The 25,476-nt window shown below is 41.2% G+C and overlaps 1 protein-coding gene across 1 annotated transcript in view; it reads right to left on the bottom strand.

The window, feature by feature from the left end:
* ANTXR1 (ANTXR cell adhesion molecule 1) overlaps positions 1-25,476 on the bottom strand; it is a 252,763-nt gene that overhangs the window by 137,560 nt on the left and 89,727 nt on the right. Inside the window, exon 11 of the mRNA XM_043468945.1 lies at positions 414-483. Coding sequence (XP_043324880.1) covers positions 414-483 — 70 coding nt within the window. The remainder of the gene's footprint in view (positions 1-413; positions 484-25,476) is intronic.

Below are 25,476 nucleotides of genomic sequence, written 5' to 3'. Positions count from 1 at the left end.
CTCTCTGCTATAGACTGCACATCTGTAAAATTGTGATGGTTCATTGGGCTTCCCTGATGGCTCAGAGGGTAAGGAATCTACTTGCAATGCAGGAGACCTGGGTTTGACCCCTGTTTTGGGAAGATCCCATGGAGAAGGGAATGGCAACCCACTCCAGTACTCTTGCCTGGAGAATCCCATGGACAGAGGAGCCTGGCAGGCTATAGTGGATCTTAGTAGAATAAAGGTCCCCTCTGTAAAACACTGATGCTAGTGCCTGGTTCTCTACACTCATAGCACCATCATCATTATCTGGAGGAGTCTAGAGAAAGGTTCCATGACAGTGAAGAGAGACTCTTCTCCTTTTGTCCCCCCCCTCCCCAACCTCCTCTCACCTCCCTGGCTGTGGGGTTTAGTTGCTGGTGGAAACTTACATGCCAACTTCCTTTAAGATAGGTGCTGGACACAGCAAATAAGTATCTTCCACAGTGAAGGGCTTCTCATCTGTAAAAAGGAAGTCACTGGATTAAGAGGAGTGAGGCAAGTTGATAATTTCATATTTGGTGCCTCCTGCAGACCATCAACCAAGTCCTAGGAGACACTAGAAAAGCCATGATGTTTTGAAATATAAACTTGTCTTGAGTTGTAAAATCCATTAGAGTGAATGCAAGCTCTTCTGCCTGAATACTTTCTAACCTGTATATCCAGTTGAGCCTCAGTGAGCACATAGAGAGTGAGCTCTTACCACAGACCAGGCGTAACTGAGGGGAAATGGGAAGGTATCAGACTGATCCTTGGGAGCTTCAAGTCTAGGCCTAGTTTGAGACAGGAGTCATATTCATGGGAAAAGTTTGTTGATTCAACATTGTTTATTGAAACAATAGCCAAGAAAGGGAATCCACCTAAGTGTTTATCTACAGATGAATGGATAAAGAAATTAGGGCATATGTGTATAGAATGGAGTGTTATTCAGCCATAAAAGTGGAAACCTTGCCACTTGTGACAACATGGATAGACTTTGAGGGCATTACACTAAGTAAAATGTCAGACAATAAGAGACAAATACTGTATACTCTCACTCATATGTGGAATATAAAAAGAAAAAAAAAAACCCCACCACAACTCACAGACTCAGAGAATAGATTGGTTGTTACCAGGGGCAGGGGTAGGTGGGGTGGGTGAAATGAGTATGGTGGTCAAAAGGTACAAATTTCCAGGTATAAGATAAATAAGTAATGAGGATGCAATGTACGGCATGATTTGAAAGTTTACAAGATTTGTAAATCTGAAAAGTTCTTATCCTAAGGAAAAAATTATAACTATGTGTGGTGATGGATGTTAACTAGATTTATTGTGGTGATCATTTCAGAATATATAAAAATATTGAACCATTATGTTGTACAGCTGAGACTAATAAATATCAATTATATCTCAATTAAAAAAAAAATTTGCTGACAGATACAAGAAGTAGCTAAGCCAAAATATCATTTGGCTTCAGAAGACAGAGAGCAGCTCCCTCTAGGTGGGTGACATGATGAGGTCACAGGGAACATAACAGCAGCTGAGTTTCGGGGGAGAGATGGGAAGATGCATTTCTGGTGGGAAAAATGGCAAACAGCAAAGGCAGAGCAAACAAAAGGGATGCTCCGGGTAGGACATAAGGAGGACTTGAAAAGATCAGTATAGGAAAATGTTTGGTCCAAGTTCTTTGAGTTAGACTGAGGGATTTGGACCTAAGCCTATTTGGCTATGAAAAGAACTTTGGAGGTTTTTGGAGAAAAACTTGAAGTGATGATTTTGGAAGTTTTAGCAAATGTAGTTATGAAAGATGGATTCAAGTGGGGGGTGGAATCTGGAGCTGAGGGATTTCTTTTTCTTATCCTAATGGATGTCCAGGGAAAAACTTAAGCAGCTTTAATCTGGAACTCCTTAAAAACTTCATCGTTTCTCAGATTCTGGGGCCAGAAGCAGGGCTGAGAAGTTACTATACTCAGCATATGGTAGTCGTTCTTTCATGACTCAACATTTATTGGGTGCATTCTTTGTTCAAAAGATTGTAGTAGGAACTGTAGGTGATATGAAGATGAATAAATATGCCCCTTTAATCAAGTTGTGAATACAAATGCCTAGAAGACAGAAAGGAATCCATGTGTAATGGAAGGATGCTATGCTGCTGTTGCATTTGATAGGAAATTGATGTCTCTAATGACATTTAAATGCAATTGACACTAAACACTTGCCTGAGTGGAGATTAGGAAGCTTTGTGCCCTCCATAATAGGACTTAAGGACCAGACCCACATGAGATAGGAGCTGGAGGACACATCTGAGTTCTAAGCACTGTGTCTCCATGGAAGGAGGAAAAAGAGATGGCCAATTACAGTTTCCCCTGATGTCTAGGGAGACCATCAAGTGGTGAAAAGGTAGGGAGATTATTCCAAGTCATTCGTTCCACAAATATTTATTCAAGACCTACTATGAACTAGAAACACAGGCTTTTAGAAGAGAAACCTGGTCTCTGCTTTCATGGATTTTATAGAAGTTGCAGGGGAGATAGTTATTAAACACATTCAATTTTTTGAAGCAGTAAAAATATTACATTTATTTAATCTTAGTCTTCAGTACAAGATTTTTTAATTGAAGGAGAGTGGATTTACAATACTATATTATTTTCCAGTGTATAATATGGTGATTCAATATTTTTATAGATTATACTTCATTTAAAGTTGTTACAAAATAATGGCTAAATTTTCTTGTGCTGTAAAACATATCCTTGTTGCTTATTTAAACACATTTATTTATTAAAAATATATTCTCTTGAATGTCTACCATGTGCCAAGCATTACTCTAGGTCTGGAATGGAACACAGTAGACAAAGCCTCTCACTTCTTTTTTAATGGCCAGTGTTTTAGTTATCTATTGGAATTAGGGATGTGGGTAAGATTTATGCCCTGGGGACATCAGATATTGAACTTGCTAATAATAAGTGGCATTTATTTCCTGTTATTCCTTGGGTCTGTAGCCTAAGGAGAAGGGATAATTAGCTGAACAAAACGCAGGCACTCTTATGCCTTCCAGACAGAGGTCACCTACTAAATCAAAACTTCAGTTAGAGTTCTAATGAGTAACCCTGCTTGAGGGAGGGCTTCACACAGGAAATAAAATGAACACTGGATTTCGCTAGTGAACAGGAGTTCTGGAGGAGGAGAAATCATGAGGAAAGTACAACAAAGCACAAAAAATGCTGTTATTACACATACTTAATTAAACTGTGTTCAGTACAAAGAAGGAGAATCAGGGGGGCAGACTTTTGTCTGGAAGGTCAGGAAACATTTCCTTGAGGAAAGGCTCTGTGAGCTGAGACCTGAGGCCAGGTGGAGAGGAAATGGGGTGGGAAAGAGGTGGACCTGCACAGATTCTGGGGCAAGAAGGAGTCCAGGCCTTCAGGAGCTAGGAGAAAGCTGACAAGGCTGTTGGATTTCAGTGAGACAGCGGATAAAATATGAGGCTAGAAAAGGCAGCGGGGCCAGATGATCAAGCCCTTGTAGATCATGGTGGGTTCAGGGGACTTTTCTTAAGTGTAACAGGAAGATACTGGAGTTTCCCCTCATTTAGAATGAATGCTGGCAGATTGGGCTTCCAGGGTGGCTCAGTGGTAAAGAATCTGCCTGCCAATGCAGGAGACGCAGGAGATGCAAGTTCAATCCCTGGGTCGGGAAGATACCCTGAAGCAGGAAAAAGATTTCCACTCCAATATTCTTGCCTGGAAAATGCCATGGACAGAGAAGCCTGGTGGGCTATAGTCCATGGGGTCACAAATAGTCAGACGGGACTGAGCACACAGCCCGCAGGCACTGGCAGATTATGGAATATTGTCAGAATAGTGAGTGTGTTGAGAACAATTAAAAGCTATGAGGACAGAGGCAGATCACACAGGGCTTGAAATGGGCATTATCTTCAAGATGCTTTTCTGTCCACGATGGTGACGATGACAGTGAGACCTGGGGCGTGCTGTGTGCTCTAAGTGCATCACACACATCACATAACCCAGGGAAGGCTATTATTCCCTTCACTTTATTTTTTAAATTATTTTTGGCTGCAGGAGATTCTGGTTGCTGTGCGCAGGCTTTCTCTATTCGCCACGAGTGGGTTATACTCCCTAGTTGCAGTGCTCCAGCTTCTTACCGTGGTGTCTCCTGTTGCAGAGTCCGGGCTCTAGAGCCCGCAGGCTTCACTAGCTTTGGCCCATGGGCTTAGCTGCCCATGCCAGGTGGGATCTTAGTTCCTGGACCAAGGATTGAACCTGTGTCCCCTGCACCGGCAGGAGGATTCTTAACCACGGGGACACCCAGGAAGTCCCTATTCCCTTCCTGTAAAGGTGAGGAACAGACAAAGATGGAGACACTTGCCAAGTGTTACACAAGAGGGCTTGTAACATCAGCCCGTGGGCAGTCTGGCCTCCACCTCTGGATAAAAGCCAGGCTTGATATCCCCTCACTATGACCTTGGGAACCAAGGCAAGGCAGGACTCACTGGGCTCATTTTCCAGATGCAAAATGGAGGCTCAGAGAGGCTGTAGTAAACCATGATCTCACAGCAAGTCAGAGGCAAAGCCAGGACTAGAACTGGATTCCCGGGTCCACACCAAGGGCCTCTCCGTTCCAGGAAAAGCTCGTATTAGAGGAAAAACAAAGCCTGCGAGAGTCGTGGCCAGTGACAACCTATACTTACTTGCTCTGGCTGCTGCACATGCTCTAGTAATACTTGGGAGTGCGGGTTCCTGCCCACGGAGCCACCAGCCCGCCGCAGCGCGGCCACAGGAGGCCTTGTGACTCCCGGCTGCATTCTGCGGGGGGAGCGGAAGGGGGCGCAGTACATCCACACGCCCGGGCCCAGGCCCAGGCCCCCGCCCAGGCTCCCACCCCCGCGCTCTCCCAGCAGCTCCTCTCCTCCCTCCCAGCCGGAAAGGCGGGAGAGTTGGAGGTTGTCTCCGTTAGCCTTGGTTGGTTAGCCTTGTTCCAGCGGACTCGTTTCTCACTTTCCCCCTCCTTTCATTTTCTTTTCCTGCAGGGGAGACCAGCTATTTCAGGAGCAGAGCAGAGGAGACCCTCGCCGCTGAGAAGCCCGAGGAGACGTGGCTGAAGGCCGTGGCACCGCCTCCCACCAGTTCATCGGAGTCCCAGGCTGTGGGCCTGCTCTGGGGAGCTGGCATTTTCGGCTCGGAGAGAGATTGTTTGGTTTGGAGCCTGGTTTCACTTTACCACAAAAATGAGTGATTTTTTTCCTTTTTTTCTTTCTCTCTAAACAAAGGAGGGCCATTTGGTTTCCATAACTCTGATGATCATCTGACTCCTTCCTGGAACGTCCACTTGGGAAGCAGGGCCCAAAGCCTTCCTCCTCAGGCTGAGCCACGTTTGGCTCAGGGGCCATGCCAACCTCAGGGCCAACTCTGCCAGAACCAGTGGTGTGGTGTTGTTTACGGGGCAACATCCACTTTGGAGGACGGTGGAGGGCCCTGGTCCTGTGTCCACTGGCGGCCATTCACTGCTTGTTAGTACCAGGTGGGCGGGGGAGATGGAGCCAGGAGCTGGGAGGAAATTAGTGACGGGAGGGGGTTGAAACCAGGCCTTAAGGGAATTTTTAGATGATTTATAAATATAAATGTCCTTGCTTTTTACCTAAGATAGTTCCAAATTCAGTGCATACCCATGACATAGGTGAATTCAAAGCATCTGTCTTACAACAGTCTGATAATCAAACTGAAATTTGACTTAAATCAGGATCTGGGGATCAATGAGTGTCCTTACACCAAACCATCAGACACCCAGGCTTGGGATCTGAGCAGCTCTGGAGATGAGTACAGGGGTCACAGTGCCCGGCAGACTCCAGAGTCAAACAGATGCAGGTTCAAATCCCAGGTCCTGTGACTAGTGTGTGACTGAGGACAAGTTCCTTATCTGTGAACAGTAATGATGACATCATTGCACTAGGTTGTGTGGGGAGTACAAGAGTGCATGGAAGTACATTACTTAGCACTCAAGAAACATTTAGTAAATGTTCAGTTCAGTTCAGTCGCTCAGTTGTGTCCGACTCTTTGCGACCCCATGAACCGCGGCACGCCAGGCCTCCCTGTCCATCACCAACTCCTGGAGTCCACCAAAACCCATGTCCATTGAGTCGGTGATGCCATCCAACCATCTCACCCTCTGTTGTCCCCTTCTCCTCCTGCCCTCAATCTTTCCCAGCATCAGGGTTTTTTCAAATGAGTCAGCTCTTCGCGTCAGGTGGCCAAAGTATTGGAGTTTCAGTTTCAACATCAGTCCTTCCAGTGAACACCCAGGACTAATCTCCTTTAGGATGGACTGGTTGGATCTCCTTGTGGTCCAAGGGACTCCCAAGAGTCTTCTTCAACACCACAGTTCAAAAGCATCAATTCTTCAGCCCTCAGCTTTCTTTATAGTCCAACTCTCACATGACTACTGTCATGACAGTACATGACTACTGGAAAAACCATAGCCTTGACTAGACCTTTGTTGGCAAGGTAATGTCTCTGCTCTTTAATATGCTATCCAGGTTGGTCATAACTTTCCTTCCAAGGAGAAAGCGTCTTTTAATTTCATGGCTGCAGTCACCATCTGCAGTGATTTTAGAGCCCCCAAAATAAAGTCAGCCACTGTTTCCACTGTTTCCCCATCTATTTGCCATGCAGTGATGGGACGGATGCCATGATCTTAGTTTCCTGAATGTTGAGCTTTAAGTCAGCTTTTTCACTCTCCTCTTTCACTTTCATCAAGAGGCTCTTTAGTTCTTTTTCACTATCTGCCATAAGGGTGGTGTCATCTGCATATCTGTGGTTATTGATATTTCTCCCGGCAATCTTGATTCCAGCTTGTGCTTCTTCCAGCCCAGGGTTTCTCATGATGTACTCTGCATAGAAGTTAAATAAGCAGGGTGACAATATACAGCCTTGACGTACTCTTTTTCCTATTTGGAACCAGTATGTTGTTCCATGTCTAGTTCTAACTGTTGCTTCCTGACCTGCATACAGGTTTCTCAGCAGGCAGGTCAGGTGGTCTGGTATTCTCACCTCCTTCAGAATTTTCCACAGTTTATTGTGATCCACACAGTCAAAGGCTTTGGCATAGTCAAGAAAGCAGAAATAGATGTTTTTCTGGAACTCTCTTTACTTTTTGATGATCCAGCAGATGTTGGCAATTTGATCTCTGGTTCCTCTGCCTTTTCTAAACCAGCCTGAACATCTGGTTCAAGCTGGTTTAGAGTTCATGGTTCACGTATTGCTGAAGCCTGGCTTGGAGAATTTTGAGCATTACTTTACTAGCGTGTGAGATGAGTGCAATTGTGTGGCAGTTTGAATATTCTTTGGCATTGCCTTTCTTTGGGACTGGAATGAAAACTGACCTTTTCCAGTCCTGTGGCCACTGCTGAGTTTTCCAAATTTGCTGGCATATTGAATGCAGCACTTTCACAGCATCATCTTTCAGGATTTAAAATAGCTCAACTGGAATTCCATCACATCTACTACCTTTGTTCGTAGTGATGCTTCCTAAGGCCCACTTGACTTCACATTCCAGGATGTCTGGCTCTAGGTGAGTGATCACACCATTGTGATTATCTGGGTCATGAAGATCTTTTTTGTACAGTTCTTCTGTGTATTCTTGCCACCTCTTCTTAATATCTTCTGCTTCTGTTAGGTCCCTACCATTTCTGTCCTTTATTGAGCCCATCTTTGCATGAAACATTCCCTTGGTATCTTTAATTTTCTTGAAGAGATCTCTAGTCTTTCCCATTCTATTGTTTTCCTTTATTTCTTTACATTGATCACTGAGGAAGGCTTTCTTATCTCTCCTTCTCCTTGCTGTTCTTTGGAACTTCTGCATTCAAATGTGTATATCTTTCCTTTTCTCCTTTGCTTTTCGCTTCCCTTCTTTTCACAGCTATTTGTAAGGCCTCCTCAGACAGCCATTTTGCTTTTTTGCATTTCTTTTTCTTGGGATGGCCTTGATTCCTGTCTCCTGTACAATGTCACGAACCTCCATCCACAGTAAATGTTACTTCGCATTATTACATGGGTATCCAAGCCTTTAAAATGAACTGGAAACTAAATGTGTGGTTTAAAATCAGAGGAATTGAAAATTTAAAATTTCAAAATGCCTAATTGCTTGATTACATTGTTCTATCAAACATCTTTTTAGGCATTAGTGATAAGAATAGAGTAGGATAATTAAATAGTTTAGAAATCCCACTAGGGGATTAAAGATAGAAAGGGAATTTTAAGGGAGTTTGGGAGACTGCTGAGAGCATATGAACACTCAAGAAAAGAATCCAGTCACCTAGCAACAATCTACTCTGTCTTGAAGGAAGACCAGGCACATTCAAGTGCCAGGCACAGTCAAGCCACAAATCCTGAGAGTTTTAACATAAGACAATTGATATGAATCTTGTTACCCGAAGTCAGGGAGTTAATGGTCCTTGGAAGACTGGCATTTCTGCATGTAGCCAAGACAAGAATTTAGGTGAAAGGGTAAGTGAAGGGGATGTTATATCAAAACGTAAGACTAATCAACATGTGTTAGTATATGTCATCACCCTTTTGCTAATAAGTGTTTAGTCGTTCAATTGTGTCTGACTCTGTGGCCCCATGGATTGTAGCCTGCCAGGCTACTCTGTCCATGGGGATTCTCTAGGCAAGAATACTGTAGTGGGTTGCCATGCCCTCCTCCAGGGGATCTTGCCAACCCAGGGATCGAATCCAGATCTCCCACATTGCAGGCAGAGTCTTTATTAACTGAGCCACAAGGGAAGCCCTTTGCTAATATACATATGATTTAAATAGCACCATGACAGTACCAGTTAAACCATATAGGGACAAAGGAGAAACTAAATGATGTAAGCCTGATGTCTACTCCAAATGAGGAAGAAGGTGTCTTCTCCCCTCCCTACTTTTTGATTATAAAAATATAGCCCTCTTTGTTCTCAGGGCTGCACTCCCTTGCCTGCCTGCTTATTTCTAACAAGCATCTTATGCTAATAAACTCACTCTTAGCCTATTGTTCTACCTCATGCTGAATTCTTTCTATGGCAAAAGAACCTGAGCTTCATTAAGTCTGGATGCCAGGTAAACAGTTTCAATTAAAACACAATGGATTCTAGTCCATTCCCAAGTCAGGAACTGTGGGTTCAAGTCCCAGTCTGAGTTTTGGCTGGGTCTTAGTTCTTGCCTGGAGAATCCCAGGGACGGGGGAGCCTGGTGGGCTGCCATCTGTGGGGTCGCACAGAGTCAGACACGACTGAAGCGACTTAGCAGCAGCAGCAGCAGCAGTCCCATCTGAGAAGGAATGTGATTTTATTAGAAATTCCCGGGAAAATGAAAAGTTTTAGTGAATGTGTTTTGTGTGTACATATGTGCACACACACAGGCATATATATTTACCTGTGCATTCACACACATATTTATACCTATACATACATGTATATGTATATCTATTCTATACTGATTTTGTGTAACACTATATACCTATGGTCAAGGCTATGGTTTTTCCAGTGGTCATGTATGGATGTGAGAGTTGGACTATGAAGAAAGCTGAGCGCCGAAAAATTGATGCTTTTGAACTGTGGTGTTGGAGAAGACTCTTGAGAGTCCCTTGGACTGCAAGGAGATCCAACCAGTCCATCCTAAAGGAGATTAGTCCTGGGTGTTTATTGGAAGGACTGATGCTGAAGCTGAAACTCCAGTACTTTGGTCACCTCATGTGACGAGTTGACTCATTGGAAAAGACCCTGATGCTGGGAGGGATTGGGGGCAGGAGGAGAAGGGGGCGACAGAGGATGAGATGGCTGGATGGCATCACTGACTCGATGGGCATGAGTTTGGGTAAACTCCGGGAGTTGGTGATGGATAGGGAGGCCTGGTGTGCTGCGATTCATGGGGCCGCAAAGAGTCAAACATGACTGAGCGACTGAACTGAACTGAACTGAACTGATATACCTATGGACAGCATATTAAAAAGCAGAGACATTACTTTGTCGACAAAGGTCCATCTAGTCAAAGCTATGGTTTTTCCAGTAGTCATGTATGGATGGGAGAGTTGCACCATAAAGAAAGCTGAGTGCCAAAGAATTGATGCTTCTGAACTGTGGTACTAAAGACTTGAGAGTCCCTTGGACTGCAAGGAGATCAAACCAGTCCATCCTAAAGGAAATCAGTCCTGAATATTCATTGGAAGGACTGATGTTGAAGCTGAAACTCCAATACTTTGGCCACCTGACTCATTTGAAAAGACCCTGCCTGCTGGGAAAGATTGAAGGCAGGAGGCGAAGGGAACGACAGAGGATGAGATGGTTGGATGGCATCACTGACTCGATGGACATGAATCTGAGCAAGCTCCTGGAGTTGGTGATGGACAGGGAGGTTTGGCATGCTGCAGTTCATGGGGTCACAAAGAGTTGGACATGACAGAGTGACTGAACTGAACTGATATACCTATGGTCTCATTTGACATTATTATTATTATTAATTTACAATTTGGGAAACTGAGTCTCAAAGAAGTTGGTTAATTGAGTTAGTGTTGTAACATGAATAAAAGACCTGGAAATCAAACCCAGGTTTTCTTGAAATGACTTGCCCATAGTCAACTCAGCTAGTTTTTTTACAGATATAATTTAAACTAGTCAGTCATTTTATATTGTCATACTCTCACAGCTAGTTTTATGATGTGGCCTGAAGTGTACCCAGAGCTGAGTCTGACAGCTGTGGAGGCAAAAGTCAAGATTCTCCATGGGTGAGGTTGAATAATGTTAGGAGGCTTGTCTTCCATGAGAGGCAACCAGGGTTGAGAAGCTCTGTGATAAGGTTCCAGTGTCTTCTGGGAGACCCTGACTTACTATAATTAACCCATATCTCAAAACCATACATTCAAATGTGTACATGGTTTTGATCTCAGATCAATGTAATTCTTTTCAGACTGGTTAAGAAGTTTCCAGAATTCTTAGCTGCAGTTGGTGACTGTCTAATGGATTTGGGATAAAACCAAGATTAAAATTTATTAGCTAATTCAAACACCAATCACAGTGAATCCTTTTATAGGGCTGATTAAATAACTGAAATACTTTCCAAGTCTTGGCAATCCTTTCTTGATATAAATATTTATTTCTGGCCAAAAGGACAAGAAAAATAACTCTTAGTCTTATCTAGGGGAGCTTGCTGAAACCCTCCAAAAGCTGATGTAAGCTCCAAAGTAGAGTTTACATTCCTACTGTGACAAAATAGTGGAGGTTAGGGACTGAATGAGCTCACCCTGCTCTTTCTCCCCATCTTCCCTGGGTCTAGGGAACATTTTTGTGGCATCTCTGTGCCAAGTATAACTGTTCAGCACCAAATTATCAGCTGGTTGGGTAATGTGTCCCTGAATGAAGGGAGAAAAGACAGGCTAGACTAAATGTTTCTACCTTTTCACTGACTTGAAAAGTAACCAGCTTTTAAAAAATTAGACTTTTAAAATACTGAGCAAAAACTGGAAATAAGATGATACTCTGCAGGACTCCAAGTTGATGAAATTCAAGGCATCTGGCTTGAGCTTTCTGAGGTCCCAGCCAGAAAAGAGGTGGTTGATTGCTCTAATGGGACTCATGCAATGAAAATTCACAAATGTGAGGGTCTTACTGCAAAGCTGAATGGGATCCATTGCTTAGAGCAGAAAGAAGCTATTTATTAGGCACGTGAACTTCATGTCAGACCCTGAACTGGAAGATTTTTCATAGACGGGTTTGGTAACAAACCTACGCATTCTTCTTATAGAAGTCATTGAACTCTACTGAAGGGGACCCTGCAGAGATTTTGAAAGTGGAGAGGGAAGCTTCTACTTGGAAAGGCTAAACAATGGTTTTCTGTGGTCAGAGCAATGAGAAGAGTCAACACAGAATGGGAAGAGCCAGTAGTGAAGCATAGGAGGGTGGGGCCAATTTGGGAATGATCCTCAGAACATACACATCTGCTGTAATGTTCTCTCATGTTTTTAATATGGAAGAACCAGTCTGGCCACTATTTTTTTTCCCTCAGACATGACCCATATCTATCCACCCATCTCTTGGTCTGGAGTTGTTGCAAGATTTCTCTGGAAGCCCTCACTGCTTAGTTACTATGAGATCAGGTGATGAGCTTGGCCAACGGGTTCCAGGTAAGTTTCCTGGGTCTATCTATGACTATTTCCCTAGTACCTGTGTGTTAAGGTGTCCAGAATATACCTTTTGGTTTTCTTCTCTGTTCTCTGGGCAGGTTAGAGTAGGAACCACGAGCACATGAATAGCCTGGTCCCTGGCAGGAGCCCCATCACAGCTTGCTACCTACAGACTGTATAACCCTATCCATAACCCAGAGTTCTCACCTGTAAGATGCAATAATACTGATTTCATACTCACTCATTTAATGAGATGATATGATTAAATACTGAACACTTAATAAGCACTTGACATATGTCAACTGTGACTACTAAAGTGGGGGTACTTCTGGGCTCATAGCCTGATGTACCTGTACAACACAAGATGTGAGGGTATATACAAACTGACTAGGTCCTGCAGAACTTATTTCCTAGGTTGTGTCAGGCTATATCGTGTAGGTATGACAAGAAGGCATTCAGCAGTCCTTGAATGGGGGTGGTTTTGACCCTCAGGGGATGAAAGGCAATGTTTGAGGCAATTTTGATTGTCAGACCAGAAGGGGCATGTTATTGGCATCTAGTAAGTAGAGACCATGTACAATGCTAAGTAGCCTACAATACAAAGGCATTCCTCTCCCTCTTATTAAAGAATTATCTGGCCCAAAATGTCAGTAGTACCAAGGTTAGAAATCTTGGTATAATATCTACCATGGTTTTGGTGGCTCAGATGGTAAAGAATCCACCTGCAATGCAAGAAACCTGTGTTTGATCTCTGGGTTGGGAAGATCCCCTGAAGAAGCAAATGACTACTTCCTCCAGTATTCTTGCCTAGAGAATTCCATGGACAACAGAGCTTAGTGGGCTATAGTCCATGGGGTTGCAAAGAGTCTGACACAACTGAGTGACTAACACTTTCACACATGGTTTTGGCCCATTTAGAGGGTTCTGGAGATATTACTAGGTAGTTCACAGTTCCCCCTGGGGTACTGACAGAATGTCCAGAAAAGTTCAGAGGTGTTAAAGGATTATGCATAGAGGAGGGTGAGGGAGTAACAGCTTGAGGGCCATTGGAAGGCATCTGGTTAGAGTAATGAAGAGAGTGTTTTTTGGTAAATTCTTCCATGCAGGCTTTGATGGATTCAGGTTTGCCTGGTGGTAGGTGACACCTGAGCCATTCTGCTGGGTGGGGCTTTACAACTGAAATGGGGGTGCTCCAGAAGTGGGGATTAGATTGCTGCTGAAGCTCTGAGCTGATATGGGTGGGAAGGCTGCAATCAGAACACCTTACCTACAAACACCAGGGTAGGACAGAGAGCTAAGTGCAGTCTTGGAAAAAAATGAAGTGGGTTATCTTGAACACTGTTTACAGGAGGATCAAGATTACATCATGGCGCCAGAAGGAGAGGCAGTAAAGGGTGAGGGACCATGAATGCATTCCCAGAGAAGCCCAGGGATAGTAGCCAGCAGCTGCTGCTCACGGGTTGTCTTTTGGGGGCTTGATCTCTGTGCCTCAGAACTCTCCAGCTTTTAGGGTCCTTAGCACAGCTAGTCTGACTTCTCAGGATTATTTTCAGCTCATATTTACTGTTACTTTTAGTGACTGTAAAAGTAATACATGGTAAGCATGAGAAGTCTGAGAAATACAGAGAGGAAAATAAAACGCATGAAAATCCTCGGCAATCCTAACTTTCAGTGATAAACACTGTTAATGCTTTGGGGCATGCTATTTCAGAATTTTTTCTATGCATATTATTTTTTACATAACTGGAATCATACTGTACATAATGTTATAGTCTTCTGCATCATCTCTATCCAAAGCTAATAGGGAAAGATTTAGGTATTGCAAGAAAACCAAATGAAGATAATGGGGCTCAGGGCTCTGGCAAAATGTTTCCTCCTCTCAATAAATCTAGACCAAAAATTCTTGACTGTTGACATTTACAAAACTAACAAATTATCTTATAAGCAAAGCATCAACCTTTAAAAAATTTGTAAGCTTGAGGTCAGAAAACTGGTGCCCTTGAGACAGCTGTAATTTTCTAAGAAATATATTTTTTAAAGTTTTGTTTTCACTTGGCGGAAGACAATTTAGGATTCATGCACAAGGTATGTGTCTACTGACACAAAGTCTTTCAGCTGTGCACAATTAGGTTTGGAAGGGTTTACCTTTGGAATTGGGATTGAGGGACAAGTCTATTAAAATACGGTGAAGACTCTGCCTGCAATGCAGGAGACCCGGATCCTGATCCCTGGGTCAGGAAGATCCACTGGAGAAAGGAGTGACAACCCATTCCAGTATTCTTGCCTGGAGAATCCCATGGACAGAGGAGCCTGGTGACCCTGTTCATGGGGTCGCAAAGAATTGGACACGACAGAGCGACTATCTATCAATATCTATCACAGGATCATGACCATGAACTATGGCAAATGCTGACTGCTCTTAAAGAACACAAATTAATAGAGAAATGCAGAGAAGAGGTGGGAAGCAGACCTCAGGCACACACTTGAGTCACAGTGGACATCACTAAGCTGCTGTGGTGTGCATATTAGGGGCCAGAGCTGAACTGCTTGAAGGAAAGATACATCAGTAGCGCTCTCTTCCTTTCCCTCAGAAGCACCCAACTCTTCCTCTAAATGAATGTGGAGCAAATATTTAACATATTTCAAATGTTAATTTGAAGGGGGCATAGCTTATTAGCCTCCTTGGAGTTCGCATGAGTCTGGTCCATCTCTGTTAACTACTCTTTCTTCCATCATCCTACTGAAATGACAGAGGAGTAGTGCTCCATGAGGAAAGGCACTGCAAAAGTCCAGTTATCTGGAACGGAATAGAGGGGCTGCCAACTTCCCCTATTGAGACAACAGGACTGGCTTAACAGCAGTTTCAGGGACATTCACAAGCAAATTTCTCTTAATCATACTTCAGAGAAGCTCACTGGGTGCCAGAGTCCGCAGGCAGCTTCCAATTTTCATTTGGAAGCAATTGCACCCTTGGTAGAACAGGGGCAATGTCAAGTTTGACCATCTATTAGGCACTGCTGTAGTTAATTTTGTGTCAAATTGCCCCTGGAAGAAACTTTTTTTGCCTCTAAATGAAAGTCTTCACCAGTTAGTTACATCTGGTGGCAACTTCTCTTTTATCCCCAACTCATCCCAGATTCCTGAGGTTTTTGTCTGACCAAGCAAAACTGCAGTAAATTTCCACTTATCTATATTTTTGTCTGGATCTGAAAGATAGAAACACGGACTAACACAGTCTTGGCAGGAGCCATTTCAGAAACAACTGGGCGAAGCCCAAGCTCCCTCTGAGAGCAGGGGCAAAGGGAAACATGAGCAGATACACGGAAAGCCCGTAGAGTGTAAGAAAGAGAGGCCACTTGGGGAACCAGAAGAGGTGGCTTCCCCGTGTTCACACTCAGCTGCATACACTGACCTAAAGCCTGGGCTGTCCGTCCCCTGGTCCAGGGCTTTTTTTCCCCTTGAACCAGAGCTCAAGTCTTGACTAACAAACCCATGACCTCAGGCAAGTAGCTGAATCTCTCAGAGCTGAGGTTTCCTGTCTCTACAGTGAGGGGAAGCTGTGGGAATCGGTGTCTTCAAATCAGGCACATGTCAGAGTGATGTGGGCATTCAGGATCAGGGACCCGGGGACCCAAGGGGATCGGTGTTTAAGAAGCAACATAGAGAAGCGGGCAAGAGCCTCTGGAGTAGACCGCCTGGGGTCCACACTGCTGCAACCTCTGGCCACCTGGGTGACCTTGTGCAGTTTCTCTCTGTGCTTCAGTTCCCTTGTCAGCCAAGGGGGATACAAGTAACTCCTCCCTCACTGGGCTGCTGGGAGGATGAAAGGAGCTAGTTTAGAAAGGAAACCAGGCAGGTGCTCACAATCAGTAATTGTCATTACTTGGATGATGCTTCTGGGGGATTCTGATATGAGGCCTGATTAAGAAGCAGGAGTGGAGGATGGATCATCAAACCGAGTGAAGTAAGTCAAACACAGACATATATCATATGATATCACTTATAGGTGGAATTTGAAAAACAGGTACAAATGAACTTACTTACAAGACAGAGGTAGAAGCACAGATGTAGAAAACACACGGTTACCAGGGGATAAGGGGTAGGGAGGGATAAACCGGGAGATTGGGACTGACATATACATACTTCTATATATAAAATAGATAATTAACAAGAACCTACTATATAGTACAGGGAACTCTATCCAATACTCTGTAATGGCCTGTTGTTGTTTAGTTGCTAAGTCGCATCCGACTCATTGAGACCCCATGGACTGTAGCCCACCAGGCTCCTCTGTCCATGGGATTGCCCAGGCAAGAATACTGGAGTGGGTTGCCATTTCTTTCTCCAGGGGATCTTCCTGACCTAGGGATTGAACCCACGTCTCCCGCATAGGCAGGCAGATTCTTTACCACTGAGCCACTGGGGAAGCCCAAGGGCCTGTATGGGCAAAGAATCTAAAAAAAGAGTGGATATTTGTATATGTATAACTGATTCAATTTGCTGTATACCTGAAGCTAACACAACATTGTAAATCAACTACAGTCTACACTCCAATAAAAAAAAAAAGAATTATGAGACAAGATGCCCCTTTGTATCATTTAATTCCGAGTTGCACAAAGTGATATTCTATTATCTTCATACGACATCAAGCCCTAAGTAAGGATGCATCCAAATTGCGCTTAGTACCTTTGACCAATAGATGCAACATTCCAACCAGTGAGAAAGGAAACAACAGGCTTTTGTTTGGGAAATTTTTCTCCTTCTCTCTCCCCAGCTGTCACCATAGGTGCATTTCGATGATCTCCTTAAGGGGCCCAAAGCAGTCCTGAGGACCAGATGTTTTCTAAGATAAAGTATAGTTTCTGGATAGCTGGACAGATTTCTAACAACAAACACACTGGAACGTTTATATTTGAGTGAGTGTAGTCTCTCATCCCCTTGGGAAGAAGCCCCTCTCTGAAACTCTCTTAGAGCTGCTTTCAGGACTGATGTTCAGTTTGAAAAAAATATCTTCAAAGGGGGCAATGTTTTATTCTTTGAGAGTGAACCAAAAGTGAACCAGAGCCATGCCTTGTGAATAAGATCGAAGTTCAAGCTGAGAAATAAAATCCTGCATCAGAAAAGAAATGTGCCTATAAAACCAAGAGGCTGAATTTTCACATGGCCCTTCAATTGAATTTTAGTAAGTTTGCTAAAAATCAGTTTCTTTTGTTTCTGGTCATACCTCATAAGTCTCCATGCAACACTAGGAGAGTCTAACAAGTTTCTCATTATTGTATTAGTAAAACCATCCATTTTTTATTTACTGTTCTTTAAAACAGATCATTTCTCAGCTCCTACCTCAGTGTATCCTTTTTAGCATTTTAATCTCTCTACAAATGGATTTCCAATTGAAAGTGGATCTTTTCGTGGCACGATACACCGAATACTGAAGTAGGAAAAAGTGTAGCCAGAATAAATAAAGTTTGTGTGAAGATTTCCAAGATACTTTCTTGGCCAGGAGTAGTAGTTCAGCCTGGTAACTGGAGAACCAACTAAATGCTACACTTAAGATGCATGCTTGGCCTAAATAATTAACAAGAATTTTAAAACAAAAATTTAAATAACTGTCTTTTTTTTTTCTTCTCATGACAGAAGGGACATATGATCATAGAAAACTTAGATGGACAGAAAGAAGTAAAAACTCATAGTGGACTCATTCAGAGGTAACTACTGTTAACATCTGGATGTGTGTCTTTCATATTTCTCCCTCTGCATATAAATGTATGTGTCTAAATCAGGAGCAGCTTTTAGGCACTGTTTCATAACTTATTCTCGACATGTGAAGCAGTACTGTTAACATTTTTCCCACATAAGTAATTACTCTTCTTTCTCACAATATTAATTATTTAAACATGAATATAATTTATATAACACACTATCAATTGCAAAACATTTATGTTACCACCTAGATGTTTCAATTTGTTTACTTGCTTTCCTCTCTGCTTCCTTCCTTGGTTCCATCTCAAATTCATTCCTTCCTCCCTCCTCTGTCTCTTTTTTTCCTTTTTGCTATCATAAAGCAATATTATGATGAACATCTTGCAGCTTTGTTAACATTCTCTAGCATCCTTTGATAAAGTTGAAGTTGAAATTCTGGGTCAAAAATGTATAAAAGCAGTTGATCTAAGAGTGGCCTTCCTGGAGAGTTCCCTGATGGCCCAGTGGTTAGGGTTCCGGGTTTTCAGTGATGGGCCTGGGTTCAATCGCTGGTTGGGGAACTGAGATCCTGCAAGCTGTGTGACTCAGCCAAAAAAAAAAAAAACAGGAATGGCCTTCCAGAAGATTCAGTGATCTTTAATGGTCTCTCACCAATGATGAATGAAAATATTTCTTTCCCTGTATCTTTGCCAATACTGGCATTGTATTTCTGTTAATCTTTACCAGTTTGATAGATTATTTTAATTTGCATTTCCTTGACTACAGTGAGCATTTACCATATGCTTATTTGCCATTATTTTTCTTGTAAATTTCTTTTTCCTATCTTTTATCCATTGATGTGCTCGTCTTTTCTACTGATTTTAAGACCTATCTATATATTAAAGTTATTGACCCTTTATTTGTTATACATCTTAAAAATAATTTAGCAGGTTTTCTGTTTCCCTTCAGATTTTTTTTAAGGGGGGAAGTTTAAAGAATTTTAAAATGTGTATTTGAACCATTCAAATTTTCCTTTGTGGTATCTCCTTGCAGAGTTATGCTTAAAAGTATTTTCCCCAGTGGAAAATTATATAAATATTTATTTTTGTTTCCTTCTAAAACTTCTATAGTTTCATGTTCACATTTAAATTTTTCATCTGGAATTTGTTTAGATGTAAAGTGTGAGATAAAAATTGAACTGAATTGTTTTTCCAAGGGGTGAGCCAGTTGTCTCAATACCAAAAAGAATAATCTACTCTTTTCCCACCGATTAGAAAGGTCACTTTATTTTATACTAAATTCATAGAAGTGTTTGGCTCTCTTTATGGACTTCGTTTTTCCTGTCCCAATGTTCAGTTTGCCTTTTGTGGCACCAGTCATACATTGTTTCAATTACTGCAGATTTTTTAATACATCTTAAAATGGGCTAAGGCAAGTTTCCACATTTTTCTTGGCTATACCTAAATGTTTATTCTTCCATATACACTTTAGAATTACTTTGTTAACTTCAAAAGTCCCATTGGACTTTTCATTAGGACTGCAGTAAAAGTAAATATTAATTTGAAGACAACAGATGTCTCTACAATCCTCAGTTGCTGCTTCACTGAATAATAGTGATAATGATAATAATAAATTAATACTATCAGCCAATGTTGATCAGCTGCTTACTGCATGCTTGGCCCTGTTCTAGGCCCTAATTATTACACTGAAATGTTATAGGAATCCACCACGGAGGTGCTATTATTGCCATACTCATTTTACAGCTGGAGAAATTGAGGCTTAGAGAAGTTAAGTAAACGGCCACAGTCACAAAGCTTTAAGACAGAGTCAGGGTGCTTTTCCTGGGTGGTTTGGTTCCAGTGTGTGTTCTATGCCATGAGTCTATACTGGCTCTCTATTTACTTACATTGTCTTCATTTCCCTCACAGAGTTGTATAACTTTCTTCGTATATGTCTTTACAAGTTTGGTTAAATTTAGTTCTTTCTCGAGTTTATATGCTGCTGCTCTATTTTTCCTGTGACTTTTTTTCTTTTTAAAAAAATAATTTTATTTATTTATTTATGGCTGCACTGGGTCTTCTTTGCTGCACGTGGACTTTTTCTAGTTGCGGAGAGCTGGCGCTAACGCTGGAGTTGAAGTATTCGGGCTTCTTATTGCGGTAGCTTCTCTTGTCATGGAACACAGACTCTAGGGCGCTTGGGCTTCAGTAGTTGCAGCTCTCAGGCTTGAGAGTGTGGGTTCAGTATTTGTGGTGCATGGGCTCAGTTGCTCGGGGCATGTGGAATCTTCCCATACCAAGGACTGAACCCATGTCCCCTGCATTGGCAGGCAAATTCTTGGACCACCAGGGAAGTCCCTAAAAGTATGTATTTTTAAACTTTGGAATCGATAGTGAATTTTAATGTCTTCTTGGCATCAAAAAATTTGCTATGTGAGAGGAAAACTCCCCCCTTAGTTTTTAAAATGGTATTACTTATCCTGGTCCTTTTAAAATACATTGCTGGATTTTTGTTTACCAATAGTTTATCTGTATGTTTGTCATCAAAGAAATCAATTTCAAATATACTCTACTACTAGTGTCTTGTCCAGTTTTTAAAAAGTCAAGATTATATAATTTTCATAAGTTAATTAAAATGCTTTTGCTCTACTTTTCTCTAGAAGAATGTGTATCAGATATGAATCATTTGTCCTTAAAATCTGGTAAAACACAGATGAAAAAATCTGGGTCAAGTGCTTTGGTTGAGGGGTAATATTTCCTCACATCTCTCTTCCAGTTCATGCATTTCATCTTTATCTGTGTCTAATCACATTGCTTAGTCTATCCACTAAGTTGTGTATATATGTGGACAGAGGAGCCTGGTGGGCTACAGTCCATAGGGTCATAAAGAGTTGGAAGCAATTGAAGCAACTTAGCATACAACAGACACACACACACATATCACATGTTCCTCATCCATTCATCTATGGATGGATGTAAGTTGCTTCCACATCTTGGCTACTGTAAATAATGCTGTAGTGAACAGTAATATGCATATATTTTTTCAAATCAGTGTTTTTGTTTTCTTCAGGTAAATACTCAGAAGTGAAATTGCTAGATCATATAGCAGTTCTACTTTTAAGTTTTTGTGGAAACTCCATACTGTCCTCCAACTGGCGGCACCAGTTTACATTCCCACCAACACTGCACGAGTGTTCCCTTTTCTCCACATCTTTGCCAACACTTTATCATCTTTGGATGATAGCCATTCTGACAGGTATGAGTTAGTATCTCTTTGTGGTTTTGATTTGCATTTCCCTGATGGTTAATGATGTTCAGCATCTTTCTATGTGCCTATTGACTGTCTGCATATCTTCTTTGGAAAAATGTCTACCCAGTTCTTTACCCATTTTTTAATTGCGCTGTTTACTTTTTTAGATGTTGAGTTGTATGAGTTCTTTGTATATTTTGAATATTAACCCTTTATCAGATACATAGTTTGAAAATGTCTTCTCTCATTCAGCAGGTGGCCTTTCCTTCTATTGATAGGTTCCTTTTCTGTGTAAAAGCTTTTAGTTTTAGTGTAGTCCCATTTGTTTATTTTTGTTTTTTTTTTCCCTTGCCTGAGGAGACAGATCCAAAAAAATATTGTTAAGACAGATGTCAAAGTGCATATTGCCTATGTTTTCTTCTAGTTTTGTGGTTTCAGGCCTTACAGTTAAGTCTTTAATCCACTTTTGAATTTATTTTTGTATGTGGTGTGAGAAAATAGTCCAGACTGATTCTATTACACAGAGCAGTACAGTTTTCCTGACACCACTTATTAAAGAGGCTGTCTTTTCCCATTGTATATTCTTGCCTGCTTTGTTGTAGATTAATTGACCATATAAGCATGGGTTTATTTTGGGGCTCTTTATTCTGTTCCATTGATCTATGTGTTTGTTTTCATGCCAGTACATAGTGGTTTGACAACTGTAGCTTTGTAGTATGGCTTGAAATCCCGGAGTGTGACAGCTCTAGCTTTGTTCTTCTTTCCCAAGATTGTTGTGGCTATTTGGGGTCTTTTGTGTACTCATACAAATTTTAGAGTTATTTGTTCTAGCTCTGTGATAAATGCCATTGGTATTTTTATGGGATTGCACTGAATCTATAGATTTCTTTGGGTAGTGTAGTCATTTTAACAATATTGATTCTTCCAATCCATGAGCACAAAGTATCCTTCCATTTGTTTTGTTGTCTTCAATTTCTTTGATCAATCTCTTATAGCTTTCAGGGCTTTTTCTTCTTTGATCAGATTTATCTCAAATTATTTTATTCTTTTTGAGACAGCTGTAAAAAATGTGATTGTTTTATTAATTTCTCTAATAGTTCATAATTAGTATTTAGAAATGCAACATATTTCTGTATATTACTTTCGTTCCCTACAACCTTACTAAACTTATTTCAGTTCAAATAGTTTTTGTTAGTGTCTTTAGAATTTTCTGTGTATAGAACCATACCATGTGCAAATAGTGACAGTTTTACTTCTTCCTTTCCAATTTTATTTGGATTCCTTTTATTTCTTTTCCTTTTCTGATTGTTGTGCCTAGGACTTCCACTTCCATGTTAAAAAAAAAATAGTGGCGAGAAGGGATCCTTGTTTTGCTCCTGATCTTCCAGGAGCTTCCAGCTTTTCACCATTGATTATGATATTGCCTGTCGTTTGTCATACATGGCCTTTATTATGTTGAAGTATGTTCCTTCTATGCTCACTTTGTGAAGAGTTTTTATCATAAAAGGATGTTGAATTTTGTCAGAAGCTTTTGCTGCATCTGTGGAGATGATCATATGTTTTTTATTCTTCAGTTAGTTAACATGGTGTATTATGTTGATTGATTTGTGGATACTGAATCATCCATGCATTCCTGGGGTAAATCCTACTTGATCATGGTGTATGATCCCTTTCAACCTGCTGTTGAATTCAGTTTGCTAACATTTTGTTGAGGACTTCTGCATTTACATTCATCAGTGATAATAACATAATTATTTTTGGTGGTATCATTGTCTGGCTTTGATATTAGGGTGATGTTACCCTTGTAGGATGAGTTCAGAAGTATTCCTTCCTCTTCATTTTTCAAAAATAGTTTGAGAAGGATAAATTTCTTCTTTGAAGTTTAGTAGAATTTCTCTGTGAAACTGTGTGGTCCTAGAGTTTTTTGGTTGGAAGTTTTTTAAAGTAATGATTCAGTTTCACTATTGGTAATTATTAGTCTGTTCATTTTTTATATTTCTTCCTGATTCAGTTTTGGGAGATTGCACTTTTCTAGGCATTTATCCATTTCTTCTAGGTTGTCTATTTTATTATCACATAATTGTTTGTAGTAATATTTTATGATCCTTTGTATTTCTCTGTTGTCAGTTGTCATTTCTCTTTTTTTATTTATTTGAATCCTTTCTCTTTTATTCTTGATGAATTTGGTTAAAGGTTTGTCAACTTTGTCTGTCTTTAAAAAAAAAAACACCTCTTTGTTTCATTAACCTTTTCTATTGCTTCCTAACTCTCTATTTTGCTTATTTCCACTTTGATCTTTATTTCTTCCCTTCTAATGACTTTGGGTTTTGTTTGTTCTTATTTTTCTAGTTCCTTTAGGTGTAAAGTTAGATTTTTTGAGATGTTTTCTTGTTTTAATACACTTTAAATATGTTTATTTTACCTTCTCTTTTAAAATGCTCCCTAGTCTTCTTGCTTGTTCTCCCTTTTCTTTCAGCTATTGTCATATGATTTATCATTTGGTGCTGTGAGCCCATTTTCAGAGGGAGTTATGGCTTCAGGAGTGGTGGAGGTTGGACTGGATGTATACTGCCTCAGCCAGGGCCACAGCAATCAGGATGGCCACAGACACATTTTGGTGCTTCTGTATCATGTGGTTGGTAGAACATCTTACCTTACTCCCCTGCCTGCTTTCCTGAATCACTGAGCAGCTTGCCTTGTACCCATTTAATGTGTGTTACAGCCTCTGGAGCCTGATTTCTACAGGCGGCTCTGTTTTTGCCTGCTTTCCAAATAGGAACAGGAGTACATCAAGGCTGTATATTGTTATCCTGCTTATTTAACTTATATGCCAGAGTACATCATGAGAAACACTGGGCTGGAGGAAGCACAAACTGGAATCAAGATTGCCGGGAGAAATATCAATAACCTCAGATACACAGATGATACCACCGTTATGGCAGAAAGTGAAGAAGAACTAAAGAGCCTATTGATGAAAGTGAAAGAGGAGACTGAAAAAGCTGAGCTTAAAGCTCAACATTAAGAAAACTAAGATCATGGCATCCGGTCCCATCACTTCATGGCAAATAGATGGGGAAACAGTGGAAACAGTGGCTGACTTTATTTTTGGGGGCTCCAAAATCACTGCAGATGGTGATTGCAGCCATGAAAATAAAAGACGTTTATTCCTTGGAAGGAAAGTCATGACCAACCTGGACAGCATATTAAAAAGCAGAGACATTACTTTGTCAACAAAGATCCATCTAGTCAAGGCTATGGTTTTTCCAGTAGTCATGTATGGATGTGAGAGTTGGACTATAAAGAAAGCTGAGTGCTGAAGAATTGATGCTTTTGAACTGTGTTTGGAGAAGACTCTTGAAATTCCCTTGGACTGCAAGGAGATCCAACCAGTCCATCCTAAAGGAGGTCAGTCCTGGGTATTCATTGGAAGGACTGATGTTGAAGCTGAAACTCCAATACTTTGGCCCCCTGATGTGAAGCGCTGACTCATTGGAAAAGACCTGGTGCTGGGAAAGATTGAAGGCAGGAGGAGAAGGGGACCACAGAGGATGAGGTGGTTGGATGGCATCACCAACTCAGTGGACATGGGTTTGGGTGGACTCCGGCAGTTGGTGATGGACAGGGAGGCCTGGCATGCTGCGGTTCATGGGGTCACAAAGAGTTGGACATGACTGAGCGACTGAGCTGAACTGAACTGAACTTGCTGGTATCCTATATCTATATCAGTACTGAGATCACAGCCTGAAGATCCCTCAGGCCTAGAGCCCTCACAGCATTGCCTTCTGCTTAGATTTTGCATTCCCTTTTTGTTTCCTGTACCTGGGGGTTTCCTCCTCATTCCTTTGAGCAAGACCACATGTCACAGTTTTTACATCATATTTCATGCATAATTTTGGAACCATTGACCAGAAACAGGTTGCCAAATTTTAGATTCCTAAGTGGTTGATTTATTTTATTTTTAAGCAAAGGCAAGGAAAGCAGGATGGACATAGGTATTAACCTATGCTTTTTATTTTCTGGTTATATTTATCATCTAAGAATATATGGGAACAATTTCAACATTTTGGCATTAATATGTTGGTGGTTTATTTGTGTCTTAGTGCAATACATGTTAAAGGGCATTCATAGCCACTTTAAAAAAAAGTATATATATTTGCTGTATAGCTTTAATTTTTTATTACTCATCTAAAGGCTTGTACAGTTATGTTAATATATCTCACTATAAATGTAATTTTTTAAATTTGTTATTTTTTACTTAACTGTTTTTCTTAACATAATCTGCTACAAATAATACATTATTTCTTGAAGACTTCAAGGCTTATACAATAAAAACCATAGCTTCATTATTGGGCTCTCAATTAGTCATTTTTTGATTAA

Source organism: Cervus canadensis, chromosome 5 (assembly GCF_019320065.1).
Source record: "Cervus canadensis isolate Bull #8, Minnesota chromosome 5, ASM1932006v1, whole genome shotgun sequence".
Lineage (NCBI taxonomy): Eukaryota > Metazoa > Chordata > Mammalia > Artiodactyla > Cervidae > Cervus > Cervus canadensis.
This window is presented reverse-complemented; position numbering and strand designations above follow the sequence as displayed.